The following is an 18,940-nucleotide window of genomic DNA, read 5'->3' as shown; positions in this document are numbered from 1 at the left end:
GATTTCCCAAACTGAATGTGGTTATGAAGCAAAAAGTAAGGAGCCAAGACAGACTCCCAAATTTCTGACTTTAGAACTGAGCAGATGCTCACTCCAATTTTGACAGACAACCAGGCTAGGGGTAAGGGTTTGGATGAGAGGTTAGAAATGAAAGGTGAAATGTCCTTACCAATCCTCCCATCAGTTTGCAATATTAACCTAGATAATGCTGAATACAATCCTCTAGATATTCTGAAGAAACTTTCTATTAACAGTAGAAAGTAAATAAGAAATAGCTCTTGGATAACATACAATTTTATTGCATTGCTTGGCTTATTGGGTAAAAAGAAATCTCAAAGTTTCTGCAGCCCCAATGTAAAATATTCACACACACACACACACACACACACACACACACACACACACTTGAAAACATTCTAGTGCACTCTAGAGCACTAGTATCCTGATCAAGAAAAACCGTGTCTCCAGGAACCCGTAGGCCCTCTGGGTCCCCTTCCAATCATCACCTGCAAAGGTAACCAGTATCCTGAAACTCTCAATTAGATTCCACGTGTACACGTGGAATCATACACTGTGGGAGTCGTCCATATGGCATGTAATTGCTGTTTGTCCACTTGCGTTGGTACATCACATGCCATTGTTTGTGTGTGTTAGTCCCTCAGTTGTACCTTTTGTGACCCCCGGGACTGTGGCCCGCCAGGCTCCTCTGTCCATGGAATTCTCCAGGCAAGAATACTGGAGTGGGCTGCCATGCCCTTCTCCAGGGGATCTTCCTGATGCAGGACCTGAACCTGGGTCTCCTGCATTGCAGGGAGATTCTTTAGCGTCTGAGCCACCCGGGAAGCCCATCCATTGTTCGACTACACCACGGTTTTTATTTGTCTCTCCTGCTCTTTGGCATTTGGAGAGTTTCCTTTGGGGGCTCTTGTGTGTATCACTTTGTGGCCATCTTTGTACGTGTCATTCGGAAAGCATGCTGTGAATTTCTGTTGCACGTTCCCCTCTAGGATAAGGCCTAAGCCTAGACCAGGGGAAGCATTAGGAGCCTCTTTATCGGGCAGTTCATGTTGTTCACTCCAGTACAGTTACAAAGTTATTTATATTTCTATGTGTCTAATTTCTTGTTTGGTCTAGAACTTAGATGGGAGAGAGCCTTCTGGTTAAATTTGATCTTTGAGTTTAGATATTTAAGAATAAAGTTGTTAAATGAGACAGAGAACAGAGGCATGTTTAACTGACAGAAATAGAGCCGTATTGTTGTAGAAGTATTTTTTAATTGAAATGTTCTTGGAATCCATGATGTTTAAAATGTAAGCAATGTGAATATGAAAGCGCTACAGAAGCAGGGCCTACAAACCGCACGACTCGCCAGTTCACTCCAGCGTGAGAGCACACATTCTCTCGTCTTTTTGGTTTTTACTGGAGTTTAGCTGCTTTGCCGCATCGTGTTAGTCTCTGCTGTTCGGCAGCGCAGCAGAGCGAGTCAGCCGTCCATGTACACGCGCTCCCTCTGCCAGCCCAGAGCGCTGAGAAGAGGCCCTGTGTTATGCAGCAGGTTCTTACTAGTTATCTCATCCGTCGTGATGTGCGTATGTCGGCTCCGGTCCCCCAGTTCTTCTTATTCGTGACTGGATGAACGCAGGGCTGTCCATCGACCGTTTCCACCAAAAGACAGACGCGTATGCAGCTGCTAAGAGCTCCAGCACCGTGAAGGTGAGCATCACCAGCAGGACACCCTGTAAATCAACACAGGGATGGTTGGGGCCCGACTCGTTCAGGAGGCAAGACTGCGAGCGAGGACTCTTACAGTGGAGAGAAGAAGGGACGGTGAGGACCACGTCATCCTCTTCCTGCCGTTTCTTTTGGATCTCTGAACCAAAGCAGGGAAATGAATAGCAAGGATTTCCACTCAAGACCTCGGTATTCCACACTCAGAGATGAGAGTCATCCTTCATTCACCTGTGTGTGTGTGAAAGTCGCTCAGTCGTGCTCGACTCCTGGCGACCCCATACAGTCCATGGGATTCTCCAGGCCAGAACACTGGAGTGGGGAGCCGGTCCCTTCTCCAGGGGATCTTCCCAACCTAGGCATTGACCCAGGTCTCCTGCATTGCAGGCAGATTCTTTACCAGCTGGGCCACCAGGGAAGTCACTCACTTACCTATAGGTGTTCTATTATTTTCTCTTTTTTCTTGAGTGCCTTTGGTTGCCACGCTGTTTCTAGGTGTGGGCTTGTTTTTATTCATCCTGCAACAATCTCAGTGCAGTCCTTCAGTCTGAAACCTCATATCTTTCTTACATTCTGCAAAATTCTCGCTTATTTCTCTTGCATCCTCCCTGTCTACCACGCTGTCCCACTGGAGCTCATATGAGATGTGTTGAACCTTCTCCCTTCACTGTGTCCTCCATGTCTTTTAACTTCTCACTGATATTTTCTAAATTTTTTATCTTAGTGTATTGTGTTCTATGTGGTTTAATCAGACCTATATGTTGTATCTCCTATTTAACTGATGCTAAGTTCTTAATTTCAAATAGTTTAATTTTCATTTCTAATCATACTATTTGGCTCTTTTTCAAATCCACTTTTTTTTTTTTGTTCATTGCCATATTCTTTCATTTTGGTTTTAATTCCTTTTTAAATATCTTTAATTGTTTAAAATGTAGTTTCATTATAGCATTTTTTCAAATTATGATGTAATCTCTAACTCTCAGGTAACTACATTTTATGTTTGTCCTATTTTCTGCTATCCCTCATTTTTTCCCTTAATGTTTTTCAAAATATTTTCATTCTTAGATAACTTCAGTGTGTGGGCGGTGATGGTTGGAGAGTTCATGGTAGGTAGGAGACTCATAATTTGGACTTACGAACATCTCTGTTGATGCAGAAGACTCTTGAGAGTCCTTTAGATTGCAAAGAGTCCATCCTAAAGGAAATGAAGCCTGAACATTCATTGGAAGGACTGATGCTGAACCTGAAGCTCCAATAGTTTGGCCACCTGATACAAAGAACTGACTCACTGGAAAAGACCCTGAAGCTGGGAAAGATAGACAGCACAAGGAGAAGGGGACACAGAGGATGAGGCGATTAGAGAGCATCACTGACTCAGTGGACATGAACCTGAGCGAACTCCAGGAGACAGTAGACCACAGAGGAGCCTGGCGTGCTGCAGTCTATGAGGCTGCAAAGAGTAGGACCTGCGTTAGTGATGGAACAACAATGGCTCCTGATGGGAGCTGGGTTTGATTCTGATAGTACCTTAGGAGTTTCACAGATCCAGGGACAATTTTAAGTTAGTCATTTTAGTCAAGGTTCCTCTATTTTATATGTAATTTCGGATTTGGGTACCCTATCTGCACAAGGCTTGGTGAGATGATTTCATCCTATAAACCTTTATGGAAAAGTTTCTGGAAGCTTCTTGAGATGCAGGACAGAGTGTTTTCCTTGTCTTATTTCTTAAATAGGCTAAATATTTAGTCTCAGCTCCTAACATTTTGCAGGGCACTCGGTGCGAGCTTCCTGCATCCAGCGTGCCTGAAGAACCTCAGATCCTATCATGGAAATTAAACTTCCATGAGCCCAGCCTCCAACACCTATGTTCCTTCCAGGCCGCCATGGTCTTCTGACCTCTGCTCTGGCTTTAATATCCTTCTTAGTTTTCTAGGATGTAAGATGACCTTCCTGCCACCCTCCCTTCTTTCTGTCTTCCATCTCTCGATATGTATTTTTAACTTTAACTTTGTTACTTTCCCAAGGTAATCTTTACGTTAATAAAGAGAGTGGGCTTTGAAGTCTGCCCGGTCTGCCGAGTCGCAGCTTCTCTGATGTTGCAGGAAGTTCTCTTTGGCTCTAGTTACCTGAGCAGGGGAGGCAGTTGGAGATGCGTTTTCGCTGAATTAAGCTCTGATTACCCACGGAGGGAGAATGCCTCTCCCATTCTCCTTGCTTTGCCTGACCTCTCCCGTGCACCAGGGTTGTTCTGTCTGCTGGGCCTGACCTCTCCCGTGCACCAGGGTTGTTCTGCCTGCTGGGCTTCCTCAAGCTGAGTTCCAGCCAGATGAGTCTCTGTACCCTTCTACTTCCTCAAGCTCCTTCCTCAAAGCAGATGCTTTTGGCAACCTCTGGGTCCCACAGGCAACCTCACAGAAGGCTGTGAGTTCAGAAACGCACACACATTCTCTGTGATTCAAGAGACAGATCCAAGGGAATGAGACAGGTTGCCTTTGTCTCCCCAGCTCAGACAAGGAGGAGTACAAAGGGAGTAACCGTTCTCCTAAAAGGGCCAGAGTCTGTGGTTTCCAAACTCTGAGCCTGCATATAGAGGACTGACTAAGCCAAGATGGTCATAATCAACAGGTGGTGACCATCAGGTTTGGGGGAAGCATGGCAAAAAGACGGTGCCAAGGGATGCTGGCATTCCTGCTAAGAGTCACATCCCTGGGTAGACCATCTCTCATTGTCTGCAGCCCTGCCGGGCCAGTCTAGTAGTTCTGTGCTTGGGCTTAAGGCTCAAGTTCCATACCAACTTATCATATGATGCATTAATCCCAAATCAAATCAAATTCAAATCGAGAGGAAATGTTTCTGTCCGTGTTGGGGGCGGTGGGAATGCCTGTTCAACGAAGGGGGCACTTTGAGGGCTAAAGCTACTGAGAATGGGGTATTTATCATTTAAGAAGGACGACCAAATGGGCCACCACGCACAGCCCTTCTTGATTCCCTGTTTCGACCTCTCACAGTGCTTTGCCCGTATTATGCAGCCTGCTGACCAACCTCTTTCAACCATAATTTTTTGTCTTTCCTGTTTGCTTCCAGACATTCAAACCAACAGGGCTGGACACTGCTGAAAAGGCAGAAAAGTCTGCAAAGCAGGGACACTGAGATTTCACATGACAGGAAGTGCAGTCTACTTACCGTTAGACCGGCACTGGTCAGGAGACAGTCCTTGACGTCATATATCGAGTAATAGTACGTCGAATCAGGCAGTGAGGCTAGGTAATCCCTTCTGGACTCACACTGCTGGGAGGCCGTCCTCAGGGTTACCAGGCTGCCCGCGAGGAGGACGAGGCCCACTCCAGCAGCCACAGAGCTCACCACACTGAAGGTGAGGCTGTTCATGGCCTGGAAGAAAAATTCTGCACTGGGGCTTCATCACGGACGCAGCACGTGAGGCCATTCACCCTCCATCCACTCTCTGCAATGGGGCTTCCCTGCGTCTGTTCTCCTCCAACCCGTGTGCTCCTTGGGGACACAGACTGTGTTTTATTTACTCTGTAGGCCCTTCTCACTACCTGGTTTGTCACCTGATATAATCAGTAAAAGTTTGTTGAATGAGAAAATGTATGAACGGTTCTTTCTTAGGGGAAGAGGTCTGGCTCCTTGACTCTGCAGGACCACCAAGACGGAGGAGGAGCTGCTCAGGCAACTGCCAGGGTCTCCTTGACTTCCTCAGCAGCTTTAGCATCATTCTTTTGCTCTAAGGGCTTCTGGAATGTGGCCTTTGGTCCCTCCTGGGAGGATCATTCTGTGACTCTCTTCCCATCAAGAAGCAGCTTCAGAGAAAAGGCAGAAACCAGCTGGAGAAGTTGGAATACCCATCTGGAGACGAATCAGACCAATGAGAACCACATCCATCACACTCTCTCCTGGGGCGTATTCTACATCTCAGGGAAAAGGGCTTCCACAGGATATGATTCCTCCACAAAAATGAGCCAGGCTTGGTGTCAGGCTCCCAGTGCATGCTCTTTTCTGTTTTAACATCACAGTGGGATACCGGCTGTTAGGGAGGATGGTTGCCCTGCCTTCTTATCTCTTGGCCCCGTAGCTGCAGGGCTTTGTGTGCTGAGTCCCTGAAGGAAGAGCAGCCTGAACAGGCAGAGTCTTTGCCCAGAGTTGCCGAGTGTAGGCAGTGGAGCCCACGTACCGTCTTGGGTCCCACATGCGAGTCACATGGCATTAGGTCATCCTGGTTGTGGCTTGCCTTTTCAGTGAATTTAGGGCACTTGGGAAAACCAGCTCTGAGAGCCACATGTTTCTGTTCCACATTTTGTAGATGAGAAAACCGGGGGCTGGAGAAGGAAGGAACTTTTTGAAGTACGCAGAAGTGTCAGCAGCAGAGCTCTGACCCCATCCGAGGCTGTGAACTCTTCATTTTTCTGTCCACTGGTTGTGGGGTTAAGACGTTCAGCTTCAAGCATCAGGAGCTTATTCTGGCCTCTACACCGTCTCTCATACACCGTCTGATGTGCCCTCATCCATAGCTAACCAGACTGTGGATCTTCCTGAGTCGGGATGTGGCTTCTCCCGAGGTCATGTTTGTGGGTGTGTGGCTGTGTGAAGGGGAGCTTGCTATGGAGAGGATCAAAGGCCTCAGCGCCTGCTCCCCTCGGCCCCTCCTGACCTTGTCAGCAAAGTGGCTGCAGTCTGACAGCTGTTTTTAAGCAGGTGGAGGAGATGGCCACAGGACCTACGCCCACACACTTCTGCTTCTAGAAAAGGGTCTCCCTGTCCTAGAAAGGACCTCTAGGCTCTAGCAAGATGGGCATCTGTCCCCTTCGGGGCCAAGATAGCAAGTCGTAAAGAGCCCGTGGTATATTCAAAATTTTCTACCATTTAAGCAAATGAGGTAAACCTCCTCCGCGCTTAGAATATGATGCTGGAGGCCTCTTTGTAGGGCAAAGAGCACTAGTCTAGGAGGGAAGAGCCCTAATTCCCCCCGAAGAGTTAACTGAAGTTCTTTTTATTCCAGTCAGCTAAGAATCAATGGTTCTCATACTTACAAAAGGCTTACTTGATTTTTTCCCAGAGATAATTGAGAGGGTTCCGGTAATGGCAAACTGCTCAGAAAAGAGAGAAATGATCAGTTCAGTTGACTTATAGAAATGTGACCACCATGTTACTCTCAGGCAATCAATGTGTGTGTGTGTGTGTGTGTGCGTGTGTGCGCACACTGAGTTCCTCAGTTGTGTCCAACTCCTTGCAACCCCATGGACTGTAACCCGCCAGGCTCATCTGCCCGTGGAACTTCCTAAGCAAGAATACTGGAGAGAGTTGCCATTTCCTACTCTGGGGGATCTTCCTGACCAGGAATCAAGCCCACATCTCTTGTATCCCCTGCACTGGCAGGAAGATTCTTTACCACTGAGCCACCCGGGAAGCCCCAGCTCAATCAATACATCATGTCAATTCATAAGGATCCATATGGATAGAGACCCCTGATATCCACGCCCAGGATGCCTCCATTGACTTTGAAGAATCCGCGGGATGCACAGGGAGCTGAATCTATGTTAGTGCAACCGCTAGGAGCTGAGGAGGTCTGGGAAGGAGCTACACATGGAGGGAGGCGAGTATTGCTAGATGACGAGGTGGAAAGAGAGGAGACTGAGAACGACCGTGACTTGAGGGCTCAGAAGGGCAGGAGCAGCCACCTAAAGCACATAGCAGACAGGCTCCAACGGCACAAAGTGCAGAAACACATGGGCATCGAGCCGTTGGTGTCAGTAACCTGAGCTAGGCTGGGAGTTGAGGAAAATGGGAAGCGTCAGATGTGAAAGTCTTTTACGTGAAGAGTCTTTTAAAGCCCTTCAAGTCTGCATTTGATCCCAGTGGTATTAAGAGTCCAGTTGGTGGAGGGATAATGTTCTGAGAATCTGAAACATGGGTTAAGCTTGTGGTTTAAACTTGGGATCGGGTGGTCACAGACAAAGATGGTCAAGCATGAGTCACTTCTGGCTTTCGTTAGAGAATGTAGGAGCCCAGACTGTGGGTGAGATAGAGGAGTCAAGGACAAGCAGTGCTCTGGGGGCAGAAGCAGGGCTCCTCCTGCCTCAATGCACGGTTTGCCCACACGAGGATGGTGTCCATACAGAGGAGGCACCGTGGTAAAAGTCTGTGTGCCCAGAACGTGCCTTTTCCTCCTCTGTCAGAATGCTGCATGGAGAAGAAGTGGCCTTTTGTGGGAGATGTGGGGAGGTCCTGGCGAATCTCCAAGGCAAAGGATCTGCTGGGCCCTTTTCCATGAGCCACTACATGGAAGGCCTCAGAAAAACTTTATGTAGCAAGAGTGTCCCTGGTTCCCATGAATCTTACCATTGTTAGTTTAATCCTAGGCAGATCTGTGGCATCTACCAGCGGTGCTCATTTTATTTAAGAAAAAACGAGCTTTTCACTTTCTGCTGACAGGTGGATTACTCTTAAACTGGAGGGAATCCAATGGCCTCACCAAAGGGCCAAAGAAGGATATGAAAAACCTTCCGCTTTCTGGAAGTATGTCATGAAGCCAGGTAAGAAATTCTGCACTGGCATGCCCACTGTGTTACCATACTGCCTCCTGCCCCATCCAGCCACTCTGTGGGAGGCTCATGCAGGATGGACCAAGTCCCTCTGCCGCTTTTCCTGAACCAGAGACATGCGATGTGCAATAGTAACACAGGGAAGGTGGCGAACTCAGTCTTCTCCTGCTTCTTGGGATTGAGTCATTCCATGACTTAGCACCCAGCTGGCACTTATAAAGCATATCCCCTCTTGGAGACCCCACTCTACTCACACACAGAGCTCCTAAAAATGGGTACCCAGTCATCAGAATGCTGGAAATTGCTGGGCTGAGCTGGGAAGAATTGGGAGCAGAAACCAAAATGACCCCCAAACTTGAAATCACCAGGAAACACAGGATCTGGATGGTCTGAAAGAAATAAGAGGGAAAACTGTAAACACGAAACAGAGGAGAGCCGTCACTGCGCGCACACTGTGAATGCTGAAGCCTGCAGCGCACACGCCACCGTCGGTCATTAGAAGGGCCGGGGCAGTGTCGCAAGGTGCCAATAGGCCTTCTATTAGAGACTCATATATAACTAACCTCTTTATTTCTGATAGAATTATTAACCTAGCAAATCAGGAAGTGATATATGCATTTTTAACTTTATTTTGCAAAAGGTAGTTTATAGGTCTCTGGTTTGGTTTGGTCTAGGGCAAATAGATACGGAAAATTTTCTAGACAATGGTCCAGTTAGATGGCTATAGAAAGCAAATTTATCATGGGAATGTTAATAAAAGGCTCAATTTCAATTGAAGTAGAGCAGAAAGTCTTTAGCGCCATGATTCATCTTATTCATCATCGAATTTTAATAATTATTAATCTTCTTAATGGCACCAAAGGTGGTGAAATAGTCTACATTTGTTGAACACTTTCTACATCTTAGCTATTCATCTCGTCTCACTTATAGATAAGAAAAATGAGGCACCAGAGTTAAAATAACTTGTAAAAACCCATGCCAATGGCGAAATGGAAGAACTAGGTTTTCAGCCCTATTCATCTGATATTGAGCTTTACTCGCTTTACTCACTGTTTAATATTTATTAAACACTGTTTTAAAACTCACTGTTTCAGTATTTATTGACTGTCCCAGACATCAGGGGGATAGAGCAAGCAAAAAAGCACTGGCACCAGACGTGTATTACGTCCTTTCCTGGTGAATTCCTTGGAGATCAAAATGAGTTGAGAGCAAAGTATTGGGAAGTGAGCCCTCAGAAGTGCCAAGGGTGTGATGCAAACCGTGCACTGCACTGTGGCTCTTTCTCCAGTGTCGCCCGTCATTCTCAGTGAAAAGGTAAGCCCACTGGACACCTCTCAGCAAGGATAGTACACGGTCTAATTCACGTTTTTAAAAGATCATTGTGTCTGCTGAGTTGAGAGTAGATCGTAAGGAGACAGAGCAGGGGCATGAGTAGAGAGGGCATTTCCATAATTCACACGTGAGATGGCGCCAGCCTGGAGGAAGATGTGGATAACAGAGGCGGTTCTAGACACGCTGTGGAGATTAAACCTATCGGACTTGCTGATGGTGTGAATGTGGATTATGAAAAAGGGATGAAGTGTGCCTCCAAGGGTCTCGGCTTGAGTATCTGAAGTGATGGAGTCAACACTGATTTAAAATTGGCAATACTGTATGAGGACTGGGCTTGGGGGTGGAAGATCAGGATTTCAGCCCGGGGCAGACTAGGGAGAGGTGTCGAGTAGATGCCCAAGTGGAGATGTACATAGGCTTTTGCATATGTGAGTCTTAAGTTGGGAAATCCTGGCAACAGATATAGCCTTTTTGTTCCAAGTTGTAAGTGAAGATAATATTTTAATCCCTATTACCAGATGAGTTCTCCATTATAACAGATATGGAAAGAGAATGGAGTCAAGGACTGAGCTGTGCAGAACCCCAAATTTAGGATCAGCAAAATAGAAACATAAAAAGCAAGACCCAGAAGGAAGGAGGAAAACCAGAAGGATTGATGTCCAAGAATAGAAAGAAAGTGAAAGTCGCTCAGTCATGTCTGACTCTTTGTGACCCCATGGACTATACAGTCCATGGAGTTCTCCAGGCCGAAATACTGGAGTGGGTAGCCTTTCCCTTCTCCAAGGGATCTTCCCGACACAGGGATCAAACCCAGGTCTCCCACATTGTAGGTGGATTCTTTAGCAGCTGAGCCACATGGGAAACCCAACAAGACTGCAGTGGGCATCCTATCCCTTCTCCAGCTGATCCTCCTGACCCAGGAACCAAACTGGGGTCTCCTGCATTGCTGGCAAATTCCAACTGAGCCACCAGGGAAGCCCATCCAAGAATACAGTATTTCAAGCAGGAGAGAGCGATCAGCTGCATCAAACCTTTCTATTAGCTTCAGAAAATCAACACCAAAGGCCTGGGAACTGTGTTAGCAGCATGGAGCAAAGGGGACAGATACCACCAGATATGGCTCAAGAGAGAGTATCATCCAAGTGTAATTACAGACACTGACTTACCACCATTAGGAAGTGCTCCTGGGAATGTAAGGGGAGAAGGGGGCATCAGCTGGAGGGTGTGTGAAGTTAAAAGTATTTGTTTTTGCTTTTTGTTTGTTTGTTTTCAAGATGGGGAGGAATTGCAATAAGATTCTGCCCTCATGGAATTGATTTAGAAAATTTTCAGAGAATTACTGGAGCAAGTGAAAAGGGTTGGGATCTACTGCCCCCAGGGAAGAATATCTTAATTAGAAGGTGGGCATTTATTTTATTTTCAGCAATGGGGAGGAGATAAAGAATACATGAGCACAGATGTGGGTAATTATATATGTGTAGCAGCTTGCAGACTTTCTCACCAGATAGGCTCAACTTTCTTAGCCTTTTAGGAAGCAAGGTGATCAATGGAAAAGGAAGACTCTAGAGGTTTTGGGGGTGGGGGAGGGAAAGAATGTATGAAGTGGTTTTCTGGGGTCATAGGAAAGTGAACAGATGAAACAAATACCATGCACATTTTAGGCAGCTTTGACAGTCCATTTGGGCTTATGGTCCTAAATAAGAGTGATATGTATGTGTGCATGTGAGTGTGGGCATGTTTTCAGGCATAGTTAGTTGCATGAATTCAAGTACAGATTAGGCAAATGGGCAGCGTTAGAGTTAAATCAATGTCATAGGTTTTTTTCTGGAGAGTGTGCTATAAGGATACAAGGATGAGGTTGTTGAAGGCATCACAAGAGAGTGGACTCTGGGGGTCGTGGCTGGGAGAGGAAGGCTCTGTGAAGAAGGGTTATTATCAATAAGTTTCAGCAAGGTTAAACAAAGAGTCAATGGAAGTCAGAGGGAACGACCTTGAGAGATTAGAATTTGTGGCTGTAGTATGAGATTCTTGAAAAATAGATAATGATTGCAAAAGGTTGTTGCTGAGCCATGATAGATGCCGGGGTTCTTGGCCTCCAGAGGAGAGGAATTCGATCCGGGCCCATAGATGAGGCTTGATCACTCAGAGCTTTTGTGTGATAAAGATTTATTAAAGCATAAAAGTGGTAGAGAAAGCTTCCAACATAGACATCAGAAGGGGACAGAAAGAGTGCCCCATGCTAGTTTTTAGCAAGAAGTTATACACCTATTAGTAGGTTGCTAATTAGAGAAAGGAAATGTCTCAAAACTCAGAGAGTGGCACCAGGCTGCTCACCCACAACATGCATTCTGAGATAACATTGGCACCAGGTGAGTCATCCCAGGCCATAAGACAATTGACATGAATCTTGAAGAAAGGCAGGTTTCCAAGCAAATACATAGTCTCATTAACATAGCTTAAGAGATCATTTCCATGAGTAAAACATAATGGTTTGTTGAGCCCTAATCCGTTCTGAGTCTTAGGAAGAATGGACTTGAAGAAAGACAGAGTCTAAGGTAAATACGTAGTTCATTAACAAAGCTTAAGAAAAACATTTCCATAAGAAAAGCCGCATTGGCTAGCTCAAGGTTTGAGAAAAAAGTTCAGGTGGAACCAGGTGTCGTCATGGCAACACAGAATTTTAAAAGAAACCTTTTAAATTTGTATAGAGAAAGGGAAAAAAACTTACATTTGTAGTTTGTTTTCTCCTGCTGCTTAAGAGAGAGATAAAAAATCATCTGATGCTTGCCGCCTATTTCCTCCGTGTGGGGGCCCGGAGGTTTCCTGCCTGTTACCTTCTCAACTGGGTTCCTGCTCTTAGTATTGATAAGGTACAGGGTGTGACCCAGGGAATGTTTGTCTAAGGAAGGCTGGACAAGATCCTTGGGGAGAAGAGGTCAAGGAGCTAAGAGGGCACGGCGTTGGGAAAGATCACAAACACCAATATTGAAGCAGCAATGGCTTATGATGGAAACTCTACTGTATGGAGTGACAGTGACGGAACAGTCAAAATCTGAAAGGGAAAGAGTGAATTACCTGGGAGAGTGAATGAAGTGGGAACTCACTGCAATTTGTCTTTGTCTCTCCAATTCCTTCAAGGAATATGGGAATGGGGCTTAAAAAAAAAACACAACAGCTCTGAAGTGTATAGTTCACTGATTAACTCCAGTGTGTGAAACAGTAGCTGGCACATTGCCGTGCTCGATAAATGACAGGTGAATGTATGAATGAAAACTTATCTCTTATTGATATCTCTCATTGATTGCTGAAGCAAATGGTGAAATGTGTTTGTGATTCTAGGCTACCTGTAGGCTAGATTATAGGCTGCATGGGCAAAACGAGGAGAAAGGCAAGTCAGCTCAGAACCAGCTATTTGAAAGAAGTAAATTAGGAGAGTGACTACTGGTAAATGATAGTAAATAATAAACATTAATTGGTTTTATTTTCAAGCAACGTATTCATCGGACGGTTATCCTAAAGATGATTATGTTTCAAACTTTTCAGTATATCATTTACTGTTATTTTCTAAAACACTGATTATTGTTAGGTTTTTTAAACCAAACTCAATCTTCTTAAAATTTTATTCTATCAATTCTTAATTATTCCTAATATTAGAATTACCTTTAACAAATACTTTTTGAAGTTCATGACTGTCTACAATTGCTTGAAATAATTGTTCTCTTCCATTGTTCAAAACACAACTAAGATTTCAAAAATATCTTTTTCGGGTAAGAGACTGAAATTAGGATTTTTAAAGTAATAAATGAAAAGGACAGTTGCATTGTCCTTTGTTAAAAGTTGGAGTGAATAACCTACCAGGATGACAGGAGATTCTAGAATAGAAGTTTCTAGAAATGAAAGGAAAAGATTGATCTGGAAGTCTCCAAGAGAAGCTAGGAAGATACTGCCTTCATTTCCATGCCTAGCAGTGAGTGTGTTGGTGGAAACTGTGCCCTTGGGAACAAGATTTCTGTCTGCACAAGCCCTCAGAAGAGGCCTCGAGAAAAAAAAATGAGGGATAAAGAACATGATGCTGCTGTGCTGTGTGTGATCTGTGTGTGCTCCATCACTTGGTCTGTCCGACTCTTTTGCAACCCCGTGGACTGCAGCCCGCCAGGCTCCTCTGTCCATGGAATTTTCTAGGCAAGAATACTGGAGTGGGCTGCCATTTCCTTCTCCAGAGAATCTTCCCGACCCAGGGATTGAACCTGCGTGTCTTGCATCTCCTGCAGTGGCAGCTGTATTCTTTACCACTAGCGACACCTGGGAAGCGCCATGATGCTGTTAACTAACCCTGAATTCCGATTTTTGGCAGATTTCCAAATCTGGGGATGAGTGGGAGGTCTCTAGAGGCGATATTAAGGAGCATGTGGGAATTCAGTCCTGAATATGAAGGGGGGTGACCTAGGACGCCTGGGCGTCTCATAGTTCCTCCCGTGAACGGGAGAAAATGAGCAATGAGATGACTCCAGATTGTCTCATTTCAAAATGTTTAAGAAATATGCTCAAAATACAATCAAGTTGAAACATATTGAGTAAAATCAAATGGTTAAATCCTAAGTCTCTACTATAGTAAAGATAAATTATAAGAGGATTTATCGTGTAGATTTCTGGTGGGAAAGATCTAATGGTTTCAGTTAGTTTACAGAAGGGCCTGAGGAAGATGCAGTCTTCCTATAAAGCTGCATTTCATGTCCCAATAAGCCTGGAGTCAGGAGGGTAAAAAGAGACATTCTCTCAGGTCTATTGTAGATTGTGGTCTGGATACATTCATAATATTTTCCCCAGGGCTCCCCTTGTAAGGAGATGGACTTACTCCGAGAACTATGGCTTCTTTTGGCAGACCTTTTGGCAGGTCATCTTTCTGGTAGACATGTCCAGGCTTCTCTCTTTTGGAAATAACAACGCCCTTTGGAGTGAAGGCATCAAAGGCTCGGTTGGCCATGAGCTTGAGCGGTGATGGCATGGTGCTGGTGATGCTGGAAAAAGAAGTGAACCCAGTTGGGACCCAAGGTTTGACTTAAAGACAGGAAACCAGACTTTGCGGGAGCTTAAGATTTTTCCCCGTTGTCCAAGAGGTGACCTGTCCTTTAGGAACCAAACTGAGTACAGGGAGCAGTGGAAGTGTTGGCCTGTAGCAAGCCTGCTGCGGTGCTTTTGCTGTGGACAGGACGCATGTTGCGGGGAGAAAGCTGGAAAGATTTTGAGGAGTCGCACGGTGCGGAGGCAAACAGCCCACAAGGAGCGCGCTTCGCACCCGCTTCACTCTCCTTCCAGCCGCCCTGCTCTCACCCCTCTTCCTTACCCCTCTGTACCTCGGCTTCACTGTGGAACATTCCCAACCACATTGCCTGTATGGTATGGCCAGACCTTGCAGCAACCAGGGGGCAGATCCAGGCCCTCTGCAGTGGAAGCACAGAGTCGGAACCACCTGGGAAGTCCCCCCGTATTGTAATTTTATGCTACATCTATTCTTCCCAGTCTTCCGTCATAGTCTTATTTTCTTTCCTTTAAGATGTTGATCAATCCTATTCCACACCCCTTTCAGCAAATGACTTATCTCACCTAGAACGGGGGCTTCCCAGGTGGTGCTGGTGGTAAGATCTGCCTATTCAGTCGCTGGGTGGGGATGATCCCCTGGAGGAGAAAATGTCACCCAGTCCAGCTGTTCTTGCCAGAAAGAAATCCCACGAACAGAGGAGCCTGGCAAGCTATAATCCACAGGGTCAAAAAGAGCCAGACATGAGCATGATGGAAACACCAGAACAAGCCCCTTGTCTCTCTTAGTTTAACAATTGTTAGTATGAACACTTTTAATTAACTCCCACTGAATTCTAGGCACTGGGCTGCAGTAGCTGTAATCCTTGTAACAACTTAGATGATATTAAATCCACTTTACACATTTAGAAACGTAGGGATAATAAGTTCAAGTGGTTTTCATTGAATGGAAGTGTCATGCAAAGTACTTGGCCTGCCGTCCTACAGCCGACATAACTGGTGCAAGCGTGCATTCTCGTTCCTGGGAAGTGGCAGCTCCAGGGCCATCTGACCTGTGACCACATGCATCCTTATCTTTCCCTTTCCTTCTTCCTAACACTAGCAGCTTCAGCGTGGACTCAGGGAGAGAGCTGTCTGCTGTCCACCAGCTCAGCAGCGCCCCTGCCTCTGGGGTGCCCCCAGATCTGTTCTCAGAACAACATTCTCTTTCTTCAGGTCACACTTTGAATGAAGTCCCATGATTACCTGCTGGGGCCACTCTTAGGAACCAGTCTCTCAAGGTTCATTCATATTGTCACATTGTGTGGAATTTCCTTCTAAGACTGTTCTTAGGGAAGGCTAAGCGTAGTAGCCAGTCACAGAGGACAAAGACTGCACAGTTCAACTTATATGTGGTATCTAAAACAGTCAGACTCACAAAAGCCAGGACTAGAATGGAATGGTGGTTTCCAGGAAGTGAGGAGTTGATGTAAAATATGTACAAAGTTTCAGTTATGCAAGATAAGCTCTGGAGATCTGCTGTACAACATCTTGCCTATAGATAACAATACTGTATTGTACATTTAAAATTCTCTTACAAAGAGCTCATGTTCTATGCTCTTACCACAATAAAAAATTTAAAATTTAAATTCGAAAGAAATTAAAAAAAATTGACCTTCAACTTAAAGATTTAAAAAAAAAAGATCTTTGTGGTTCTGGATTCCTTGCTATATTTGTCAGTTCTCGTAGCCAAGGGCTGTAGCCTATGCTTGGCTCTAAGCCTGAGACTGGGGCTGGACTCCTAGTTGGTGCCTCTGCCTCGCTGTATTCTCATATACCATGTGTGTTTATTGTCTTTCACCATTTGAAACTTTAATTTTACAGAGGTGTACCGTTGATTCTAATGCTGCGTGAGTTTCAGGTGTATGGCTGCTGGAGACTCGTGGACACTCACGGGCAAGCCTGGGCCAGTCTCCTGTGGGGTTGCTGCTCCTTTCTCCTGGGCCCTGGTGCACAGGGTTCTGTTTGTGCCCTCCAAGAGTCTGTTTCCAAGTCCTGTCTAAGTTCTGGTGGCTCTATGGTGGGGTTAATGGTGACCTCCTCCAAGAGGGTTTATGCCATACCCAGGTCTACTGCACCCAGAGCCCCTGCCCCTGTGGCAGGCCACTGCTGACCCAGACCTCTGCAGGAGACACTCAGACACAGTTCTGGCTCAGTCCCATCACTTCATGGCAAACAGATGGGGAAACAGTGGAAACAGTGACAAACTTTATTTTCTTAGGCTCCCAAATCACTGCAGATGGTGACTGCAGCCATGAAATTAAAAGACGCTTAGTCCTTGGAAGGAAAGTTATGACCAACCTAGATAGCATATTCAAAAGCAGAGACATTACTTTGCCAACAAATATTCGTCTAGTCAAGGCTATGGTTTCTCCTGTGGTCATGTATGGATGTGAGAGTTGGACTATAAAGAAGGCTGAGCACTGAAGAATTGGTGCTTTTGAACTGTGGTGTTGGAGAAGACTCTTGAGACTCCCTTGGACTGCAAGGAGATACAAACAGTCCATCCTAAAGGCGATTAATCCTGAATATTCATTGGAAGGACTGATGCCGAAGCTGAAACTTCAATACTGTGCTGTGCTTAGTCGCTCAGTCATGTCCGACTCTTTGTGACCCCATGGACTGCAGCCTGCCAGGCTCCTCTGTCCATGTAATTCTCCAGGCCAGAATACTGGAGTGGGTTGCCATGCCCTTCTCCAGGGGATGTTCCCAACGCAGGGATTGAACCCAGGTCTCCCACATTGCAGGCCGATTCTTTACCAGCTGAGCCGCCTGGGAAGCCCATTATGAACAATTACCATTATGAGCAATGCCACAATGAATATCTTTGCCCCTCTGTGGGGCCACGTCTATTCGATTACCTTCTGAGAGTAACATTTAGAAGTGTTTTTAAGGAGTTTAAGGCTACACTAGTTGAATTTTGACACATATGGCTGGTTTTTAGGAAGAATTCTGTATCACCAAGTTTCTTTATGACTTTGCAAGAAGGCTCCAGACTGATGCAATCGTCTCCAAGCTCCACTGTCTGAGAGAGCTCCTTTTTGCTTCCACATTCATCAAGGGGAGATAAAGTTGTGGTAGCTCCCAATTTTGCAAAACACTTCTAAAACCCCAACTTTGAAGACAAGTCACCACTTGGAGGCCACCTGCTCTGCAAAGAGCAATTTTCTCTCTTACAGAATTAGAACAGAGCAGTGGGGCTCTGTGCTCAGAGTTCAATCTAACTGCACAGTGTTAGACAGAACACAGAGAGCGTGTTCTGTATAAGACTGACACACCAGGAAATGCAGAGAATTATAGAAAATCATCCCCTCAACATCTTGAAGGAAATCTAAGGATCATTTTACTCCATTCTCTGATTTGGAAAGTAAATAAACAGAAACCTGGGAAGGCTTAGCAAGCCAAGCAGGGGGTCAGAGACAGAATGAGAGTCCTGTTCCTGGCTGCCCATTTAAAGGACGGTCCTCGCCCTGCAAATTCATGATCCAAGTCAAAAGAAAAAGTGAAAGCGTTAGTTGCTCAGTTGTGTCCAATTCATCGCGACCCCATGGACTGCAGCCTTCCAGGCTCATGTCTCCATTGAACTCTCCAGCCAAGAATACGGAGTGGGTTGCCATTCCCTTCTCCAGAGGAGCTTCCTGACCAGGAACACGGGTCTCCTGCATTGCAGGCAGATTCTTTACCATCCAAGCCACCTGGGAAGCCCAAACCAAGGTGCCTACCTGTTCCTGCAGCCCAGTCCTGTGTGCTGTGGCTGGTGGGGCAGCTCTGCTCTGGGGAGCTCAGCCAGAACCTCCCACTGCTGTTCCTGCTGCAGCAATTTGCTCCTCTGCCCTCCCACTTCTGACACTTCCCGTCCCTTCTTCAGAATAGCAGTACTTCTGATTACACAAGAAATTATTTGCTATATTTACAGACAATTGATGTGTGAAAAATACTTCTTCCTCTTTCTGAATTTCAAGGTCTGGGAAATAACACAAAGGAGAAGTAACAGATAAGAGAAAGAGCTTGTGAAGATTTGTGAGATGCACAACCCCAGTTAGAATTCATTTCCCTTTTCCTTGGGTACATTCAGCTAATTCCTTTAAGCCTGAGTTTTCTTATCTGCTAAACTTTGGCCACCTGCTGTGAAGAGCTGACTCATTTGAAAAGACCCTGATGCTGGGAAAGATTGAAGGCAGGAGGAGAAGGGGACGACAGAGGATGAGATGGTTGGATGGCATCACTGACTCAATGGACATGAG

At 45.7% G+C, this 18,940-nt stretch overlaps 1 protein-coding gene across 1 annotated transcript; it reads right to left on the bottom strand.

The window, feature by feature from the left end:
• Positions 1-1,284: 1,284 nt before the first annotated feature.
• LOC129628632 (membrane-spanning 4-domains subfamily A member 7-like) lies at positions 1,285-18,503 on the bottom strand. The gene is given in 7 exon segments (XM_055548102.1): positions 1,285-1,649; positions 1,651-1,736; positions 4,912-5,118; positions 6,777-6,833; positions 8,543-8,677; positions 14,476-14,638; positions 18,419-18,503. Coding segments are annotated over 6 exon segments (666 nt in total). The 5' UTR covers positions 14,626-14,638; positions 18,419-18,503; the 3' UTR covers positions 1,285-1,618.
• Between the last annotated feature and the right edge of the window lie 437 nt (positions 18,504-18,940).

Source organism: Bubalus kerabau, chromosome 15, assembly GCF_029407905.1.
Source record: "Bubalus kerabau isolate K-KA32 ecotype Philippines breed swamp buffalo chromosome 15, PCC_UOA_SB_1v2, whole genome shotgun sequence".
NCBI classification, from domain to species: domain Eukaryota; kingdom Metazoa; phylum Chordata; class Mammalia; order Artiodactyla; family Bovidae; genus Bubalus; species Bubalus kerabau.
This window is presented reverse-complemented; position numbering and strand designations above follow the sequence as displayed.